Here is an 18,364-nt window from a genome sequence, read left to right as displayed (position 1 = left end):
TGGATCACTTTAACAACTCCACTAAGAGTTTGGTCTAGAACTGCTCCATGTGTAAAGCGCCTTGATGTAACTTTATGATTTGACGCTATATAAATACATTTTAATTGACTTGATTTGAACTCAACAATTGACACGGGACAGTGACAGTAAAGCTCTTCAGTTGCTTCTTGTAGTAACAAAAGTGATGGTCTCAAATGTTAGCAGTACAAATGATAATGATGGGATTTTTAAAACAGCTCTCAACGCCTCAGTTTAACTAGTCTTTCAATTTCCTTTTACATTGACAGCTTTCTTTGTAAAGGATGGTGTTGCTCAAAAAGTGACCTGCTCATCTCTCCCCTGCGCTGCTCAAGGGCAAAGGTTTAAATACACGGCTTTATTCTTGGGTCAAAGCGCTGCTGCTGACAAGTCTGCCCTTTCATGTTTCTGACCTTCTTGCATCACCTGCTGTTCTCATGAATTGCCCTGAACATCAAGCTTCATAGCATCCAAGTTTATTTGTCTTTGGGACAATAAACACTAAAGCTGTGGGCTACAGCTCTATTGTCCGAAGTGGAATCTGCTTTGAGCAGGTGTGAAGATTTGTGTTTCCAGGTTTTTTGGGACACACACTTGTGTTGTCTCAAGGGTGTGGATGTATTTTTAAACCCTTTCTTTAAATGGCCTTCTTGTACTGTGTGCCCTGACAGATGAACTGAAGACAGGGCCAGGATTGTAGTCTGACCTTTCTTCAAGTCAAGTGTTTGCTCCCCATATACGAGGCAAGAAGGAGATCATGTTATATGATGTGTAGTAGTTTGCATTCTTTCCTTGTTGAAAGGTGACACTGAACTGGCAAAGATGGGCAGATGGCATTAGAAGCTACTTATTTGGAAGAAATACAAATATAGCTGTCTCCTCAGCAATGTTCTCAATGCTCTACCATTTGTCACTACTGCAAGTCTTATTGTGGAACAACCTTTGATATAAAACACTCACTTCCTTGGTGGCCGTAAGTCTCCTGTATGACCATGGCACACTGTTGCTCCCAGCTTTAAGACACGAGGCCAGTTTTTCAGGTAGCAAAAGGATTATTAAAGAAAACGACCGGCACGTGTATAAACTGTGTTTTTAGATTCTGTTGGGTACATACACTCTGCCACTTCCTTATCCAAATTCATTATAACAAAATGAAATAAAAAAAACCGAATGGGAATCAAGGTGTTCAATGTGACACACTCGAGACATATTCACCTCCATCTCCTCCTGTACTGTGATGAGAAACATTCTTGGAAACTGATCAAGTATAAGAACCTGAAGAGAGACATCACCAGTGTGGAGAATGCTGTGTGTAGAGGTTTGTGTGTTGAGCCGACCAGATGTGGCTTCACATTTGTGTTGAAGTGCATAGAAAAACTGTAAGGTCACTAGATTGCCAGGAACATTATCACCACCTGGCAAAGATTTGCAGTTATTGTAACCCAAATGACTTTTGTGTGAAAACAGGTGAGAGTCCACAGCCATGTTCCTCTGAAGGATGAAGAAACAGCCCTAAATTAGATGCAAGATACAACACTGGGGGTGAGAGTTACTGCAAATTTATTGCAAGAACATTAAGTTTTGTTAGAGTTCTATAATTGTACTTTCATTACTCTTACTCTTATTTTCATTGTCTAAGCTTTGACATTTACATGTTTGAGCAGTAGTTTTAAAGCGCATAATCATGTATTCATTTCTAATTGTGTGTACTTGGGGAGTAATTGCTTGAATTATTTGGCTTTGGCGTACATTTTTTTGTTTGGTCTTGTCTCCTTCCTATAAACTTCAGGTTAAGGTGTATCACAATTAAAATAAAAAGTTTAGTGTTCTGTATCACTGTATACATCATTTGAATTATGAAAAAAGAGAGTCATTGCTTGCAGATTTATTTCTTGTTATACACAAGACAAAAGTATCATATTGTATGATTTCTTATGCTGTGTCTCTAGACTGATGCTCATTCTTCAGCCTCCCGTCCCTTTAAATCAATGCAGAGAGACAGACAGAAGATGGCAGTGAAAAACATGGTCAAAATATTCTGTAAAGACAGAATGTCTCTGATTATAGCAGAAAGTGGAATTAGGACTGAAGGAATCAGTGTACCCAGCTGATTTCACGGCTCTTGGCCCTCAGCTTGTTGACCTGAGACTCAGCAATGTCAGCTCTCTCCTGAGCTTCCTCGAGCTCATGCTGAACCTTCCTGTACCTGGACAGGTGAGTGTTGGCCTGCTCCTCCTGGAAAGCAGAAAGTCAGGGTGTTGTGGTACTGTGAAGCAGCCAGTTGCCAGTTGTGTGAAATAAAACACCACCCACATATTGAATCTTGTTCCAACGTACTGTCAGTCTGATAGTGTTAAGCACAGTGTAAACAGGCTGTTAGTGGTGTAACATATATTTGTGCTGCATGTGTTGCATATTTCACACTCACAGCTTCTTCGGATTGCCTCTTGTAGGATTTCATTTTGAGCTGCAGCTTGTCCACCAGATCCTGAAGTCGGGTGATATTCTTCTTGTCCTCCTCAGTCTAGAGGTGGCGCACAGTATAATCAGAGTGCAAAAAAACTGCAGAAAGCTCAATCATTGTTTTCCAAATGAATAATTCATAACCACCTGTGAACATGAAGCACATTTGCGTGTGCGCCTTCCACCGGAAAGAAATTTTGGAAAGATAAACAAGGACACACCCAAACACACTGTATATATTGAAAATATCTGCACATTTTCTTTTTCACCACTCAAGAATGTCTAGACAGGACCCTTAAGTGGGACACAAACTGTCATCTCTGTCCATGTCAAGGTGCGTACAATCAACAGTTCCTCCTCTTTCCAATTTTTTTTGTGGTGAAAATCTGCTAAACATCTTCATAAATCTCACACATTTCAAACCAATATAAGTACATAACTAAATGTCTTTATAGCAAGAGTGTGAGAGCTTCTATTTTTAGCTGTGGTCTACTCGGTATGTCGAGCACTATTGGAGCTTCAGACATATGGGGGTGATTATTGCCCTCTAGGGGTTTGGGACACAATTTACATCTACTTAGTTTTCACAAACACAAATTAAAGAAAGGATTAAATGCTAAAGTTGTAACAGCCCATCGCTTTGATTAATTATGAATTTCAGTTCTATCTATATGCTCTAAGATGTATGTATTCAGTTCTAAGTACCTGGTAAGTCAGTTCCTTCACTCTGCGTTCATACTTCCGGACACCTTTCACAGCTTCAGCTCCACGCCTCTGCTCAGCGTCGAGCTCAGACTCCAACTCTCGTACCTAAACAAGAGCCACGACTTCTTTAGTAAAGAGATTACATTTGAAAATGTTCAAATACTAATGAACATGTACAGTGCTGACATTTAGTGTGTGGTGAACTTCACATCCATATAAGGTAAGCAGTGCCAAACGCACAGGTTTTATATTCATGTGTGGGAATGTCTAACAGTGTGGATGCTAAGGTTCAATAACTAAATGGGATCAATGGGATCAATTAAGTTTGACGATATAGAATCAAATCAATATAGAATCAAAACAACACCAAAAAAGATGAAGAAGACATTCAACTTTACCCTGGACTCCAGTTTCTGGAGCTGCTTCTTGCCGCCCTTCATGGCCAGATTCTCAGCCTCATCCAGACGGTGCTGCAGGTCCTTCACTGTCACCTCCAGGTTCTTCTTCATCCTCTCCAAATGAGCGCTGGTGTCCTGCTCTTTCTTCAACTCTTCAGCCATCATGGCAGCCTGATATTTTTAAGAATGTGTATTGTTTAATCCGTGAGAGCTCTTTCATTGACAGACAAGTAGCTCCTATATATGACACGTTTGGTCGACTCACATCAGTGATGGCCTTCTTGGCCTTTTCTTCAGCATTTCTTGCTTCCTGGACAGAATCTTCTACTTCGCCTTGGATCTGGACAAGATCGGCCTCCAGCTTCTTCTTGGTGTTTATGAGGCTCGTGTTCTAGTGTAAGAAAGACACTGTTAGATTACATGTGTTCAGCTGCAGAAGAACACCATTCAAATGTTGTATGTCAGCTCATGAGGGTACCTGAGAGTGCAGCAGTGCCACACGCTCGCTGGCATCAACCAGCTCCTGTTCAGCCACTTTGCGGCCTCTCTCTGTCTGCTCCAGTGCAGCTCTCAGCTCCTCAATCTCAGCTATCATCAGGTTGTTCCTGCGCTCCACCATGGCAACCTGCTCCTTCATGTCTTCCTGACTTCTAATGGCTTCATCAAGGTGCAGTTGTGCGTCCTAAATCATTAATCAAATATATTTGCAATGCAGCCTATACAAAGTAAACTTTACCTGCAAGTTTCTTTCACGTGTTTTCAAACCTTCAGTTGTCCTTGGACGTTTCTCAGCTGTTTCTGGGCTTCAGCCGCCTGGCGGTTGGCGTGGCTCAGCTGAATCTCCATCTCATTCAGGTCTCCCTCCATCTTCTTCTTGATTCTCAGGGCATCATTCCTGCTCCTGACCTCGGCATCCAGAGTGCTCTGCATGGACTCAATCACTCTCTGGCTGTTCCTCTTTATCTGCTCCATCTCCTCATCCTTCTCTGCAAGTTTTCTGTCAATTTCACCCTTCACTTGGGTGAGCTCAAGCTGGACACGCAGAATCTTGGATTCCTCGTGCTCCAGAGTAGCCTGTTAAAAAGTATGACTTTTATCAACAACAGTCCAACACCTTTATGAGATGAGTCTCACGCAGGATGAAGATTCAGTTTTACCTCTGCCTCTTCCAGAGCAGTCTGGATCTCAGATTTCTCACTTTCCACAGTTTTCTTTCCCTTTTCAAGCTCATGAATCGTCTTCCCGGTCTCGCCAAGTTGTTCACTCAGGTCTGAAATTTCCTCTGTTGGAGTGGGTTCATAAAGTTAGAATATTAATATCGCCTCAGATCACTGCAGTGCAAAAATGTTTAAACGTTTCGTGTTTCTTTTGAAATTGAACTGTGTTTATCTGCGTGAAAAACAAAATTAACCGTCTTACGTTGCAGGTTCTTGTTCTCCCTCTTCAAGGTCTCCAGGTGGTCCAGAGCTTCTTCATAAGAGTTTTTCATTTTGAACAGCTCAGTGCTCATTGACCGAGCCTCTTTCTGAGCTCCCTCCAGCTCTGCCTGGCTCTCCTCATACTTCTGCTTCCACTCTGCAAGAACCTGAAATTACAACAATAAAGTGAGTGTTTTTAGTGCCTCATGGAACTAGTAAAAAAATGTTCACACAAGAAGAACCTGAAGAACCAGGGCACACCCTGGACAGGTCAAAAAAGAAACTAACCTTGTCGAAGTTCCTCTGTTTCTTGTCAAGGTTAGCTGCCAGGGCATTAGCTCTCTCCACGTCGATCATCAGGTCCTCCACTTCACCCTGCAGTCTCTGTTTTGTCTTTTCCAGTGAGGCACATTTTGCATTCACAGCTTCGATGGATTCTTCAGCATCCTGAAGACGCTGAGCGAGCTTTTTCCTGTTGAAACGTGCAGTAAACAGGTTTTTAAGATGATTAACAGAATGAGTGCATGTGGAAACAGCATGACTGACAGGACTGTCCATTACTTAGCCTCCTCCAGCTCCTCAGTGCGCTGAATGGCATCAGTCTCATATTTGGTTCTCCACTGAGCCACCTCGCTGTTGGCCTTGGACAATGCACGCTGCAGCTCAGCTTTGGCTTCCTGCTCCTCCTCATACTGCTCCCTGAGCAGGTCGCAGTCATGACGGGCTGACTGGACAGCATGAGCCAGGGCATTCTTGGCCTAAAGATTTTATGATGGAAATGAATTGTCAGCATTTTAACATACCACAAAGCACTCCACACATTAGTAGCTACATTCAGCAACAGCTTAATACCTTGACTTCTTCCTCAAGGTGCCTTTTGAGTTCCTCAATCTGATGAATGAAAGCCTGTTTGCTTCTTGTAAGCTGTGAAACAAGAGACTCCTTTTCCTCCAACTGACGACCAAACTCCCCTGATTGGATTCAAGCAAAATCATTTCTTTAAACCTTAAATTACTGATTGTTTTTGCTCTAGTATTTTTAAAATAAAATTATAGGGTCAATTGTTAGCCAGCTGTTGCGCTCACCATTTTCAGTCATTAGTCTTGATCGCTGAACATTAATTTCATTTAACTGACGCATATGTTCATCATTCTTGGTCTTTAATTCGCTTAGCTGATCCTCCAGAGAGCGACAGATTTTCTCCAGGTTAGCCTGCAGACATCAATAAACAATATGTAGTAAAGTCCACAATAGTTTTAATAGTCAGAAAATGAAACATTACTGGTAATTTTTTCAATGAAAAATTTTATGAATTTTTACTTTTGATTTGGCGAGAGACTCCATGTTACTGCTGAGGTCATCAATCTCCATCTTGAATTCACTTTTCTCTTTCTCCAGCTTCTGTTTGACTCTCTGGAGGTTGTCAATCTGTTCTCCCAGCTCTGCCACACTGTCAGCCTGCTTCTTGCGGAGAGCTGCAGCTGTGGCTTCATGCTGCAAGGTGGACTCTTCGAGGTCACGACGCAGCTTCTGAAACTCAGCCTCACGCTTCTTGTTCATCTCAATCTGCACAGATGTTGCTCCGCCAGCTTCTTCAAGCCTCTCACTGATCTCCTCAAGTTCCCTGGAGAGATCAGACCTCTGCTTCTCCACCTTGGCCCGAGCAGCCCTCTCAGCCTCAATCTCCTCCTCCAGCTCCTCAATACGAGCCTTTGATACATAAGAGAGTGCATGTCAAGCGTTTGCTTGAAAAACCCATGACTTTATTTGCCAGTAGAAGTAAAGGTACCCTTTTTCTTCTTTAAATCATATTAGTGAAAATGTACTATTAGAATCAATATTACCCTGTCAGATACGATTTGTGGCTTGTCAGAGCCGACAGGCTGGTATACTTCTAAGACTTACCAAAGTTGCATTTGCATATACTGTACATTAGTCACTTTGATAAGAAAGATTAGTAACAAAGTGGTAAAAAATTTATACATTTCTGATATAGACATGATCCCGTGGAAAAAAAAAAAAAAAAGCGGCACCACAAAGGTCAAATATATAGTTCCACTTTACCTGCAGTTCCTTAATTTTCTTATGAAGCTGAACACTAAGTGCCTGTTCATCTTCGATCTTGCCACAAAGCTGGCTGATCTCAAAGTCCCTCCTTTAATAGAAAAAAAATATTAGCTGTGTGCTGCCTTTTTAGGAAGCCTGTTAGTCATTAATTAAATTTTCATCTTTACATACTTCTTTATTTTCTCCTCAGACTGCTGCTTGTCGTTCTCCAGATCCATGATGGATTCATGTGCAAGTTTAAGATCTCCTTCAAGCTTCCTTTTCGCTCGCTCGAGATCCATGCGAAGCTTCTTTTCTTGCTCCAGAGAACCTTCAACCTAGCACAATACAATAGTGTATCTAGTGAATCAAATGTCTTTTGAGCAGTTTCAGTATCTGTAAAATGTACAAAATATCTGAACAGTGCATCCCAAATGCACATTTATTATTATTGTGTTTTTGTCCAAAACACAGAGAAACTCACATCATCCACTTGCTGCTCTAGCTTGGTCTTGGCCTTTGTCAGAGTGTTGACTTTGTCTTCCTCTGCCTGCAGATCATCCAGGACCTGCTGATGGGCTTCTTGGAGGGCTTTCTTCTCTTTGGTCAACTTGGCAATGGCCTCATCTTGAGAAGCCATTTCCTCAACCAGGTTTTTAACCTGAAGAGTTAAAAAAAAAATACATAAAATGATTTAAATATTCAGACAAAATATATTTAAAACATACTTTTGAAAACATTGAAATAATGACTGTCACCTTGTTCTCAGTAGCATGTTTCTCCTTTTCCACCTTAGCCAGTGTGAGCTCCAAGTCATCGATGTCTTTCTTCAACTCTGAGCACTCATCTTCCAGCTTCCTCTTCTTTGCAGTCAACTCAGCATTGATTTCCTCTTCATCCTCCAGCCTCTCAGCCGTCTCTTTGACTTTGGCCTCAAGCTGGATTTTGGCTTTAATGAGCCCCTCACACCTTTCCTCAGCATCAGCAAGGTTTTCACCTTCCTAATTTTACGATGACATACAATTGATTAGTATTTAGTATCTATAAAATATAAAACCAGAATGTCAGATGAAAGAAATTGCCTCTTTCTAAGTAACATACAGACTGAATCTGCAGCTGCAAGTCATTCTTCTCCTGCAGGAGAGAAACCATTTTCTCCTCCAGTTCTTTCTTCTTGGCCAAAGCTTTTGCTAGTTCCTCTTTGGTCTTTTCAAAGTCCTCCTTCATCTGAGCCATCTCTTTCTCAGTCTCTGCACTCTTCAGCAGAGGTTTAATCCTGAAGTACAACTTCATCCATGGCCACGTTTTGACATTCATGAATGAGCGGATGTTGTACTGGATGGAGTAAATTGCCTCCCTGGTGATAAAAAACCCAGATCGTTTTTTTTACCATTGCTGAGTTTTATTGAAATATGTGTATCATTATTTATAACAGTTGACTAAATCGTATCGTACTGCTGCAGAAGCAACGCTTACATCCATTCAGAGGTTAGAAAACAGTTTCATAAGTTTAAAAATGTAGCATTGGCCAGTGAACACTGACACACTAGGCCACTGAAAAAAAGATGTGTGGATGTGTGGAGTACCAAATACATAATCATAGTCACTTGCTGTTGTCATGCTGCTGAATGAAACGTGCAATAATCAGCAAGATTTTAATCTGAAATCTGCCCAAAATTATTACTATAAACCATTCATTAGTCAGAGGCATGAGATTCTGTGTTTATTCACAACACTTGATCATCCAATACGGAATAAAAAGTTCTCTAAACAAAAATGACGAAGGTCCTGTTTACTTATAGTGCGCACATTCATAAGCCTACCTTCTCGCCATCATCTTGACAAACTCTCGTCTCATCACATAACCTCTGCAGAGAGCCTGAGTCATTGTGACCAGCTCAACCAGCTTCTCGTCCCTCATCTCCTCCAGAGTTCCCAGCAGACCAGCTTTGAAGAATACCTGTTCATACAATGTGTTGGCATATTGTATAAACCATAAAAAAACTTTCCAACGCGAAGCAACACAATTTTACAATTAATTAATTAGAATTAAGACTCTTGTTTACCTTGGTATGGCCAAATCTGTACTGTGATTTGTCCACACTTATGGACTCCAGTAGCTTCTCTGAAGCCTTCTTGTTGTCAATAAATTGTCCCTCAGGAATGACACTCGCATTCAATACTTTGTACCTGAAAGTATTTACAGTAATCAGGCCAAATAGAAACCACAATCATCATATGAGGACAAACAGGTATGTAAATAGATCTAGTACCTCTGCTTGAAGTCACCGTAGAGGATTCTGCTGGGAAACCCTTTCCTGCAGATCCTGATCCCTTCCAGCACACCGTTACACCTCAGCTGGTGGATGACCAGGTGGTTCTCCATCAGACCTTACATAGTAATAGTTCTGGTCAGCCATCGAGTGAATGATCCTGATTCAATGTGTAATCCGTCATTGTAACCATGGCTCAGATTCCCCAATCATTCAGTAAGTCAATGAATTAACAAGTGTGCTAGTGAGTTACGTGCTTATGAGGTGAGACACCTCTCATTGGAATCTTTTTCCTGAAAAGAGACTTGCTTTCTTACTCATTTGCAGTGAACACATTTTAGTCATATATGCAATCTACCTGGTGTTTTTGATTCATTGGGAATCAAACAGCGCACAAAATGAGGGTGAGTGCTCCTTAAGTTGGTCATCAGCTTCCCAAGGTTTTCCTAGTGACAGACAAAACATTTCAAATTTCTATCCCAAATTGTTAGATTACACATTAGTGGCTTCTCTACTCTACAAGCTTTGTAACATATCATAGCTATAAATGCGAGGCATAAAAAATAGCAGATAGATAAAATGATAAAATCATTCAAGTTTCAGTGTGGAGGCTAAAAGGTAGACATTTTGTGTCAAACCTGGGTTAAGGTATATCAAACTTTCTGTTTGTTGCATTTTTCTTATTTTAAAGAGGTTTATTTTTTCATTTATTAACATTTTTGAAAACCACTACTGCTACAAAGTCCAGTACTATGTTTATGTTTCAGGTGTAATACACTTTCTCATGCATTAAACTGTTTAAACAGTATAATGAGTTTTAGTCAGTTGGGGTTTTGTAAAAATAGTAATTACCCTGAAGAGAGCCGACACCGTCTGGAACGATCCACCCTTCTTTTTACCACCACCCTTCTTTCCACCTTTAGCATCTGTAAAAAGCATAAAGAATAAAATAAAAAAGCAAAAATTATATATCTAATGTACATCCTCATTCAGCTCTTGGGAAAGTATGGTGGTCTTTGTGTTGTTCATTTAAGTATGTGACAGGATCACAACAATGAGGCCAGGCCCGAGAATATAAGATCACCGTGAATGAGTGCACAGTATTCAAACTGATTAGAAAAAAATCAAACAGATAAAACCAGTTGACACAAAACAAACTGGATACGATGCAATGGTAGCAGAGTAATGTCTGGCTGAACAATCATGAAGCATGTACATGTTGTATAGCCGCTTACCATCTGCTGCGGCATGTGTTGCATACAGGAAGGACAGCAGTTTGACTGAAGACTTCTGGTAGAGCTGAACCACTGAGTCGTTCAGTGGATCTTTGTTCTTGTCCAGCCAGCCGACCACATTGTAGTCAACAGTGCCAGCATAGTGCACCAGAGAGAAATGAGCCTCAGCTTTGCCTTTGGCAGGTTTTGGTTTCTGGAAGGGGGCACTCTTTCCAAGATGCTGGTCATACATTTTGTTCTTGAAGGTCATGTCTGTGGCCTTGGGGAACATGCACTCCTCTTCAAGGATGGAGAAGATGCCCATTGGCTGTCATGAGGAAATGACCGTTTAAATCAAATGCTTTCAAGCCCTCACTTGTCTGTATTTGTGAACATACAACATGTGTCTCACCTTCTCGATAAGCTCAATGCAGGCAGCCAAATCCATGCCAAAGTCAATGAACTCCCATTCAATTCCCTCTTTCTTGTACTCTTCTTGCTCCAGGACAAACATGTGGTGGTTGAAAAACTGTTGCAGCTTTTCATTGGTGAAGTTGATGCACAGCTGCTCCAAGCTGTTGAACTAAAAACAAGGAAGATGAAATTTTTATTACCCTGGTTCACACAGCATGAACAAACACTATTTATAATTTACTTACATCAAAGATTTCAAACCCAGCAATGTCTAAAACACCAATGAAAAAGTTTCTGGGCTGCTTGGTATCCAGCATCTCATTGATTCTGACCACCATCCACAAGAACATTTTCTCATAGACAGACTTGCAGAGAGCCATGACGGCATTATGCACCTAGAGATTGAAACAGAGATAGAGTTCAGCTTAGGAAAGACCAGTATTTTCATATTGATTCATATATTTATGATCATACATAAATAGCTTTATGTAAATTACCTGAGGCACAGTTTGACCTTTAACCACCATTTCATTGCCAACCTTGACCCTTGGGTAACACAGGGCCTTGAGCATATCAGCACTGTTCAGACCCATGAGGTAGGCGATTTTATCAGCCTCTGAATAAGAAGAAAAAACCAGGACGTAGAAACATTTCCCATGTTATTAAATGATGGTAGTTCCAAAGCTAAATGTAATCAGTGATGAAAATAGTCCTATGTATGTATACACACACACACACACACACACACACACACACACTTATCATGTCATGCTAAGCAGGTTAGAAACTAAATTTAATTTATAAACAGCGTCATTCTTTTATGACTAGGTCTATAATGAAATGGAGCTTGGAATGAGTGGAGAATGGAGTGAAAAAAGATGGAGGAAATTATTTTCCTCCATTATTTACCCTCAGTGCCGTCAGGTTCAGCTTGCTCTTCACGCTGCTTCTGTTTGAACTTCATGTTTCCATGGTGGATCACAGCTCCAGTCAACTTGTAAATATTTGTCTTTTCCTCTGCAGTGAAGCCCAGGATGTCAATAGCAGTCTGTAAAACAAATCATCAAAAATTCAGATCTGTTGATGATGGAAATTCTTCTCAGGCTATCTTTAGTATTTTTGATCTTCGGTAAAGAATTCTCCTTCTCATCAATACGTATTTGCACAATGTGTTTTATAGTTGTTCTGAGGCAACATCAATTGGGTCATCTGAGAAATCCTCACATCAGGTGCAGTATTTAATCGCTTTAAGGTTACAGGTCTTCCTCCTCTACTCACATCAGTGGCGATGAATTCTTCCACATCATTGATACTCTTGACAGTGATTTCTCCCTGGCTGACCATGGGAAAGTCATAGGGGTTGGTCGTGATGAGGAGACCCTCTGAAAAATATTCATTATATTTCCTGATGAAGTCTCAGCTAAAGCATGCATTTATTCTGTAAAATGATTGATTTTATGGCTAAATCTCTCACCTATGAGCTCAGGTTTGTGGCCCGTCATGAGCTGGTAGAAGATGTGGTAGCTCCTCTCAGCAGACAGCTGGAACGTCACTCGAGACTTCTCCAGCAGATCTGGTGGGATGAGCGAGAAAATGGTTAACAGTTTGTTCTTTCATCAAACCTGCTGGACAATGATGAGCTGGAAGCTTACATGTCTCAATATCAGCTGAGGCCAGCTTTCCGGTAGATCCAAAATGGATTCTGATGAATTTACCCTACAGGAAAAAGAATTTATCAATGAGGGCATGACTCACACTGCTAGTTCACATGCAGCACCTTACAATTTGCAGTTAATGTTACTTGCTTGAATCCTACCAAATATTTCATTTGGTTTTTACTTCATATTCTTGTTCACTGTCTTGCTAATTGCTTCCTGCACTTTCCAACTACACAGAAAGTGTAGAAGGTTGACCACCTTAATGAGTCAGGAAGATTTTGATGAGCAACACTTACAAAGCGGGAAGAGTTGTCGTTCCTCACAGTCTTGGCATTTCCATAAGCCTCCAGCAGGGGGTTAGCTGCAATGATTTGATCCTCCAGTGACCCCTGAAAATGATATCACATCATGTGTATTAGTATTTTCCAAGATTCATTTTTGATAATATAATTATAAGAAAAGTAAGTTACGTTATTTACCTGCATTTTTCCAGGAACTGGCTCTGCTTTTTTTCCAGAAGCCACTGCGATTGTCGCAAAGTACTGGATGACACGTTTGGTGTTGACAGTCTTTCCTGCACCGGATTCTCCGCTAGGATAATAATTTGTTAAATGATATGAAACATTTGTTGTTTCACATCAGATGTAAAATAGTACAGAAATAATCAGTCTGACTTATATCTGTCCAAATTAGCGTTCTTTAGTGTTGACTTACGTAATCAGGATTGACTGATTCTCACGGTCTGTTGAGAGAAAGCAATTTGAATTTTTAAGGCTGATTAATTGCATCTATTTATCACAACCAGTAAGACTGCATTATATTCATATTAACATAGTCACACACACATACACACATATATACATATTATACTAGGAAGGACTTTCCTACTGACAGTATATAATTTCCATCCCTGGCTCTGATTATAAAGCCATTCATACCTTGGAGCATGAACTGATAGGCATTATCAGAGATGGAGAAAATGTGGGGTGGAGCCTCAATCCTCTTCTTTCCTCTGTATCCTGCCACAACCACTGCATCATACACTGGGAGCCACTTGTAGGGGTTCACGGTGACACAGAAGAGTCCTGAGTATGTCTGTGGGGGCAGACAGGATTGTTGCTCACACATGATTCCTTGTTGACATCTGAAACTTTATGTGTGCATACGGATGCTGTCCAAACTCACGTAGATCATCCATGCTGCATAGCGCTCTTTGAGGTTATACAGCACAGCAGGCTCACTGAGGTGGGTCATCATGGCCATGTCCTCAATCTTATCGAACTTTGGAGGGTTCATGGGGAAGATGTCATCATCCTTTACAGTAAGAGTCTGCACCAGTACAAAGTAAGACAAGAGTAAGATCCATTTCTCTCGATCATCACAGGAATATTTAATAATTATTTGTGTCTTTGCATTTCCATACCTTTCCACCTGTTATTTGTACGGTGGCTTTGCCACCTTCCTTCTTCACTAGTGTCCCCTTCAAGTACATCTCAGTGGGCTCAGCCACAAAGTAAGCCGTTTTAGCATCAAAGGGAGTATTTTGAGCCTCCATTCTTTCTCTTTCAGGTTTCCGAAGGTAAATGGCTGCTGGGCCAAAACACTCCATTTCAGGGTCCCCACTCATGGTTCCTCTGTAAAAATAAAAATTATTCAATAATTCAATTTCAAAAAGAATAAAAAATGGGTTTCTACAAAATAAAGTGCATAGTTTTGATTTGATTTGCAGTTCAGCTATTTTGTAGTCAACAAGTTGCATGAATATTATTTACCTTGTTGATGCCAAATGGTGCAGTATTCAAACAGCAACTACAGAAATCAAATTTAAATTAAATGTACACAAAGAACTCACAGAGTAACTTTTCAATTGAAACCAGAGCTTACTGCTAATGTGTGGCAGGAGACTCACCTTCTATGGCAGCCTGTCAGTCCAAAACTTTTGAGAGATCTCGGAGAGCCTCTTTTATACTCAAAACTCAGGCCACCCTGCAGACACAGCCCTCCTGTTTAGGTCACTAAGCATGTATAAGAAGGCTGGGATCAGATGCCCTCACAATCCCATCATCACCACTGCTGTCAGCTTATCCCATATAATGCAAAAACAAACACGGAATCAAATGTCAGATCAAATGGCAAATTCCTGCCAAAAACTGACCTGTGGGAGTACTCTGTGCAGTTATCATATGCAGTTTAAATAGGTGAAATAAATGCTGTACACAAGGTTTTCAGAAACTGTAGAACAATATTAAATGAAAATTAGAACTTGTGCTATGACTTAAAGTCTTTGTGAGTGTGGGCCAAAGTATTGTTGACTTGACTATTGACTATGGTTATCAATAGGTACACATTGTTTCAAACAGCTCTTTGGAAAAGGCCTGTGTGTGTAGCTGAAGCTAATTTAAGAGCCATTATGGTCCATTATGTTGCTGCCCTTTCTCCCCAAAGAAAGATGAAACCTGGGATGCAGTCAAAGTATTCTCTTGTGGTCTGATTCAGTTGCAATAAAAGGTGACATTCAATATGTCTGGCCTATCTTTAAAGTCTTATTAGGACTTATAGCAAATATAGCCTCCACTTCAAAAATATCCAAGCCTTTCTATTACTATTGTTTACACATGCATTGAACGCTTCAGTTAATTACACTGTAGATGGATATCAGCATCTTGTAATTAAGTACACCAGAAAAATGTGGATGCTATGAAGCCCCCTGTTCCTTCTTCAGCAACGTGATACTGTCATAATATCCAGTTTGACTTAGTTTTGTATCATGGTAATTAGATATCAGCAGAGGCTTGTTCTTGGTTCTCTTGCTCTTTAGCATGATGAGATCTATGGGTCCCTGCTTGGTTGGTTTGGATGCTCAAGGAGGCTGTTTATATCTGAATTATCTGGGGAAAATAGGCTCCTAATTTGAGGTATGCCTAACTGTGGTTATTTGCAATCAAAGGCAATATAGTTTGCAAATAAAGTAATTAACTTTGAAGTTATGGTCATTGCAGCAGGCTGTGTATCACTGGAAGGCAATATTTGCAATGGTAAGATGAAATATTCACATTATTGCATTATGGGTAATATTCTGTTATGCCAGTATGATAGAGGGCACAAAAGATGCTATTACTACAACTATTAACATCTTTTGCTGTGAGCAATAGCAGATGAGGCAGAGAAATGTGGTTAACACTTGTTAATTAAGACATATTAAACATTAAAAAGTCACCAAGAGAAAGCCGCTGCCACACAGAAACATTGCTTATATAATTCTCTCCCCTACCACTTGCATTATAATTTCTGAGTTAGTTCACATACAGGTCTTGAATTTAATAATCTTTATACATATAAAACAGATAACCACAAATACTTGTCTAAATAAGACAATTTAGCACCTTCTTCACATAAGAGACCACCTGTTGGTTTTCTATAAACACTTAAGTCTTCAGGGTGGCCAAGACATTTCTGTACTCAGTGAAAACTCCCTCGAGTATGATAAATAGGTCTATGTTTCTGTGCAGGTGTTATGAAGCACACTGAGAAGTTTGTGTTTGTGTGTGCATGTGTATCTATGTTTGTGTTACCATTTACTTCTGAGTGAGAGAGTGAGAAGTAAGGACAGAAACTGAGCGAGGAAACAAGAGATTTACAGTTGCAACTTCCTCTTTTTCCTGAGTCAACAGAAAAATGTATAACTGTGTTTTCAGCAAATGCAGGTAAGTTAAATACTCAATAGATTTACGAGAGGGCCTTCTTGATTTGTTTTGTAATGTACTGTACGTAGTGCGATGATTTTATATCAGAGTATTAAAATTGCTAACTGTGATGATTACACTTGTGTATGATCATATTTGTTGATTTGTGGTTCCTGTTTATGTACTAACTTTTCCATGTGTGATTTGGTTTATCATCAGTCTACATCTCATCGAAGCCTGAATGATACTGACATTATGAAATGTTAAATCAACATATTAGAAACCAAAGCAAACGTGATGCTGTGATGATTCTCAGGGTGATGCTGGGCTTCTGTGGACTGAATGGCTCTAGCTTAACTGTGTGTTTTTTAACAGGGACCTCACTTCCAGCCAAGGGGCATTCTCACTCTGTGCTGGTATTCTATACTTCTATACTAACTGCACAACCAAATATTCAAAAAGTGAAAGTAAGATGCTATGTGACATTTAATGAAATCAGTATGATGGTTTGAAATGCAAATCAACAGTTTGAATGTGAATATTTGCAATAATTGTTGTTTACTTTGCTGAACAGAGAATCAGGAATGCCAGGTCACTCCTGCGCATTTCTGGCTTATTATAGACTTCCTGATTTATTTATTTATTTATTTATTTATTTATTTATTTATTTTTAAATCTGCTGGCAGCATCTTTTCTTTTTGACTGCAAAATTACTTTTATTTCCTTTAAATGAACCTCCAGAAATTCGAGTTTTTACTTAGCCACTTGTTTTGTTCGTCGTCATACATTTTCAGTAGTGTTTAAAACAAAATGTAAGATTTCAATATTCAATATGCTCATAATACACTAAGGGCATTTCAAAGTCATTTGGCTTGAGCCTAATGGTTAATTGATCTACTTTGTGTATTTTATGTCTATCCTCATGTTGTTTAAAGCTTGTGGATGCCCCTGAATTTTGCAAATTTCTATATTTCATTTAATATTTCTCGTCTCCCACAGGTAAAAGCTTTTTTATGGTGGCATGGAGATCGGCATCATCCTTTACTTCACTTAACTTTGTAGGCTTGTCCATTTCTTTATTTTAAGTATAACCATGGCTTTGATAGTTTTACATTATACCTATACGTTCTGTAAAATCTTTCACACCCTGTGTAGATGAGGAACAATGGCTTATTTAGGTCTCCATTTTATTAAAATGGTTTCCTCATTTTGAAAAAAAAACAAAAAAAAAAACCTACTACTAGAAAAAAATAAATAAATATTGTCAAACAAGGCTATAATGCACTGGTGAAGAGAAAAGTTTGGTCCTGTGTGTAAAGCAAGCAAACAGAAGTCTATTTGAAGACAACAATCTGAACTGAAACTTGATCATCCCTGTCCATATTAAGTTCTATTCCTTTGTGCTATAGGCTAATCACGGGATAAACTCAAAGGAGCAAAACATTCATGCACACAACATCCATCCATCCATCTTCAAGCGCTGTCAGGGTGGTGGGCGTGTTTGCTGGAGCCAATCCCAGCAAACATTTTGGGGAAGGGCGGGGCTTACCCTGGGCAAGTTGCCAATCTATTGAGGGCCGACACAAGGACATACAGAGACAAACAGCCATTCAAACTCAACAGCCACACTCAGGCCTACAGGCAATTTTAGAGCCACCAATCAACCGAGCATGTGTTTGAACTGTAGACAGAAAAAAATACCAACAATTACAAAAACAAAGACAATCGCACTAAATCAGACTTAGTGTACAACAATATAGATGTATTGATAAATCATACCATATTTTAGGACGGACTGGGTGTTTCTTCGCCTTCTCTCCACTATATGGTGGATAGGCTCAAACATTTTCTGTGACCCTGAAAGAAAATAAATTAAGACCAAACCTGAAAAAAGTGTTTTGCATATATCTGTTAATGTTATTATTGCAACATTTTCATTGCACGATAAACATTCTGTTTAACATATAAGACGATGTGGTATAATGTTAGATACAAGACACAGAAGTTGATACCATAAATTGCACATTTGCACCTTGGCAACTTGAGGCTCCCTCGAGTGTTCATAAGATGATAC

General features: G+C 39.8%; 1 protein-coding gene across 1 annotated transcript; it reads right to left on the bottom strand.

The window, feature by feature from the left end:
* Window positions 1-1,890: 1,890 nt before the first annotated feature.
* LOC115043153 (myosin heavy chain, fast skeletal muscle-like) lies at window positions 1,891-14,579 on the bottom strand. The gene is made up of 41 exons (XM_029501355.1): window positions 14,517-14,579; window positions 14,380-14,416; window positions 14,031-14,241; window positions 13,793-13,936; window positions 13,546-13,702; window positions 13,322-13,349; window positions 13,087-13,198; window positions 12,904-12,996; window positions 12,602-12,665; window positions 12,424-12,522; window positions 12,228-12,331; window positions 11,859-11,997; window positions 11,447-11,565; window positions 11,195-11,344; window positions 10,948-11,118; window positions 10,557-10,863; window positions 10,174-10,247; window positions 9,680-9,767; window positions 9,322-9,439; window positions 9,115-9,238; window positions 8,872-9,008; window positions 8,150-8,405; window positions 7,807-8,049; window positions 7,533-7,709; window positions 7,241-7,386; window positions 7,067-7,157; window positions 6,323-6,712; window positions 6,088-6,214; window positions 5,855-5,973; window positions 5,564-5,760; window positions 5,291-5,474; window positions 5,004-5,169; window positions 4,742-4,866; window positions 4,350-4,658; window positions 4,063-4,266; window positions 3,850-3,975; window positions 3,585-3,755; window positions 3,187-3,291; window positions 2,447-2,542; window positions 2,122-2,253; window positions 1,891-1,996 (listed from the first exon to the last, which is right to left on the bottom strand). The coding sequence occupies exons 3-41, from the start codon at window positions 14,232-14,234 to the stop codon at window positions 1,976-1,978; spliced, it is 5,817 nt and encodes a 1,938-aa protein (XP_029357215.1). The 5' UTR covers window positions 14,235-14,241; window positions 14,380-14,416; window positions 14,517-14,579; the 3' UTR covers window positions 1,891-1,975.
* Between the last annotated feature and the right edge of the window lie 3,785 nt (window positions 14,580-18,364).

The sequence above is a fragment of the Echeneis naucrates genome, chromosome 5 (assembly GCF_900963305.1).
Source record: "Echeneis naucrates chromosome 5, fEcheNa1.1, whole genome shotgun sequence".
In the NCBI taxonomy this organism is placed as follows: domain Eukaryota; kingdom Metazoa; phylum Chordata; class Actinopteri; order Carangiformes; family Echeneidae; genus Echeneis; species Echeneis naucrates.
Note: the sequence above shows the minus strand (reverse complement) of the source record. Positions and strands in the feature narration are given on the sequence as shown.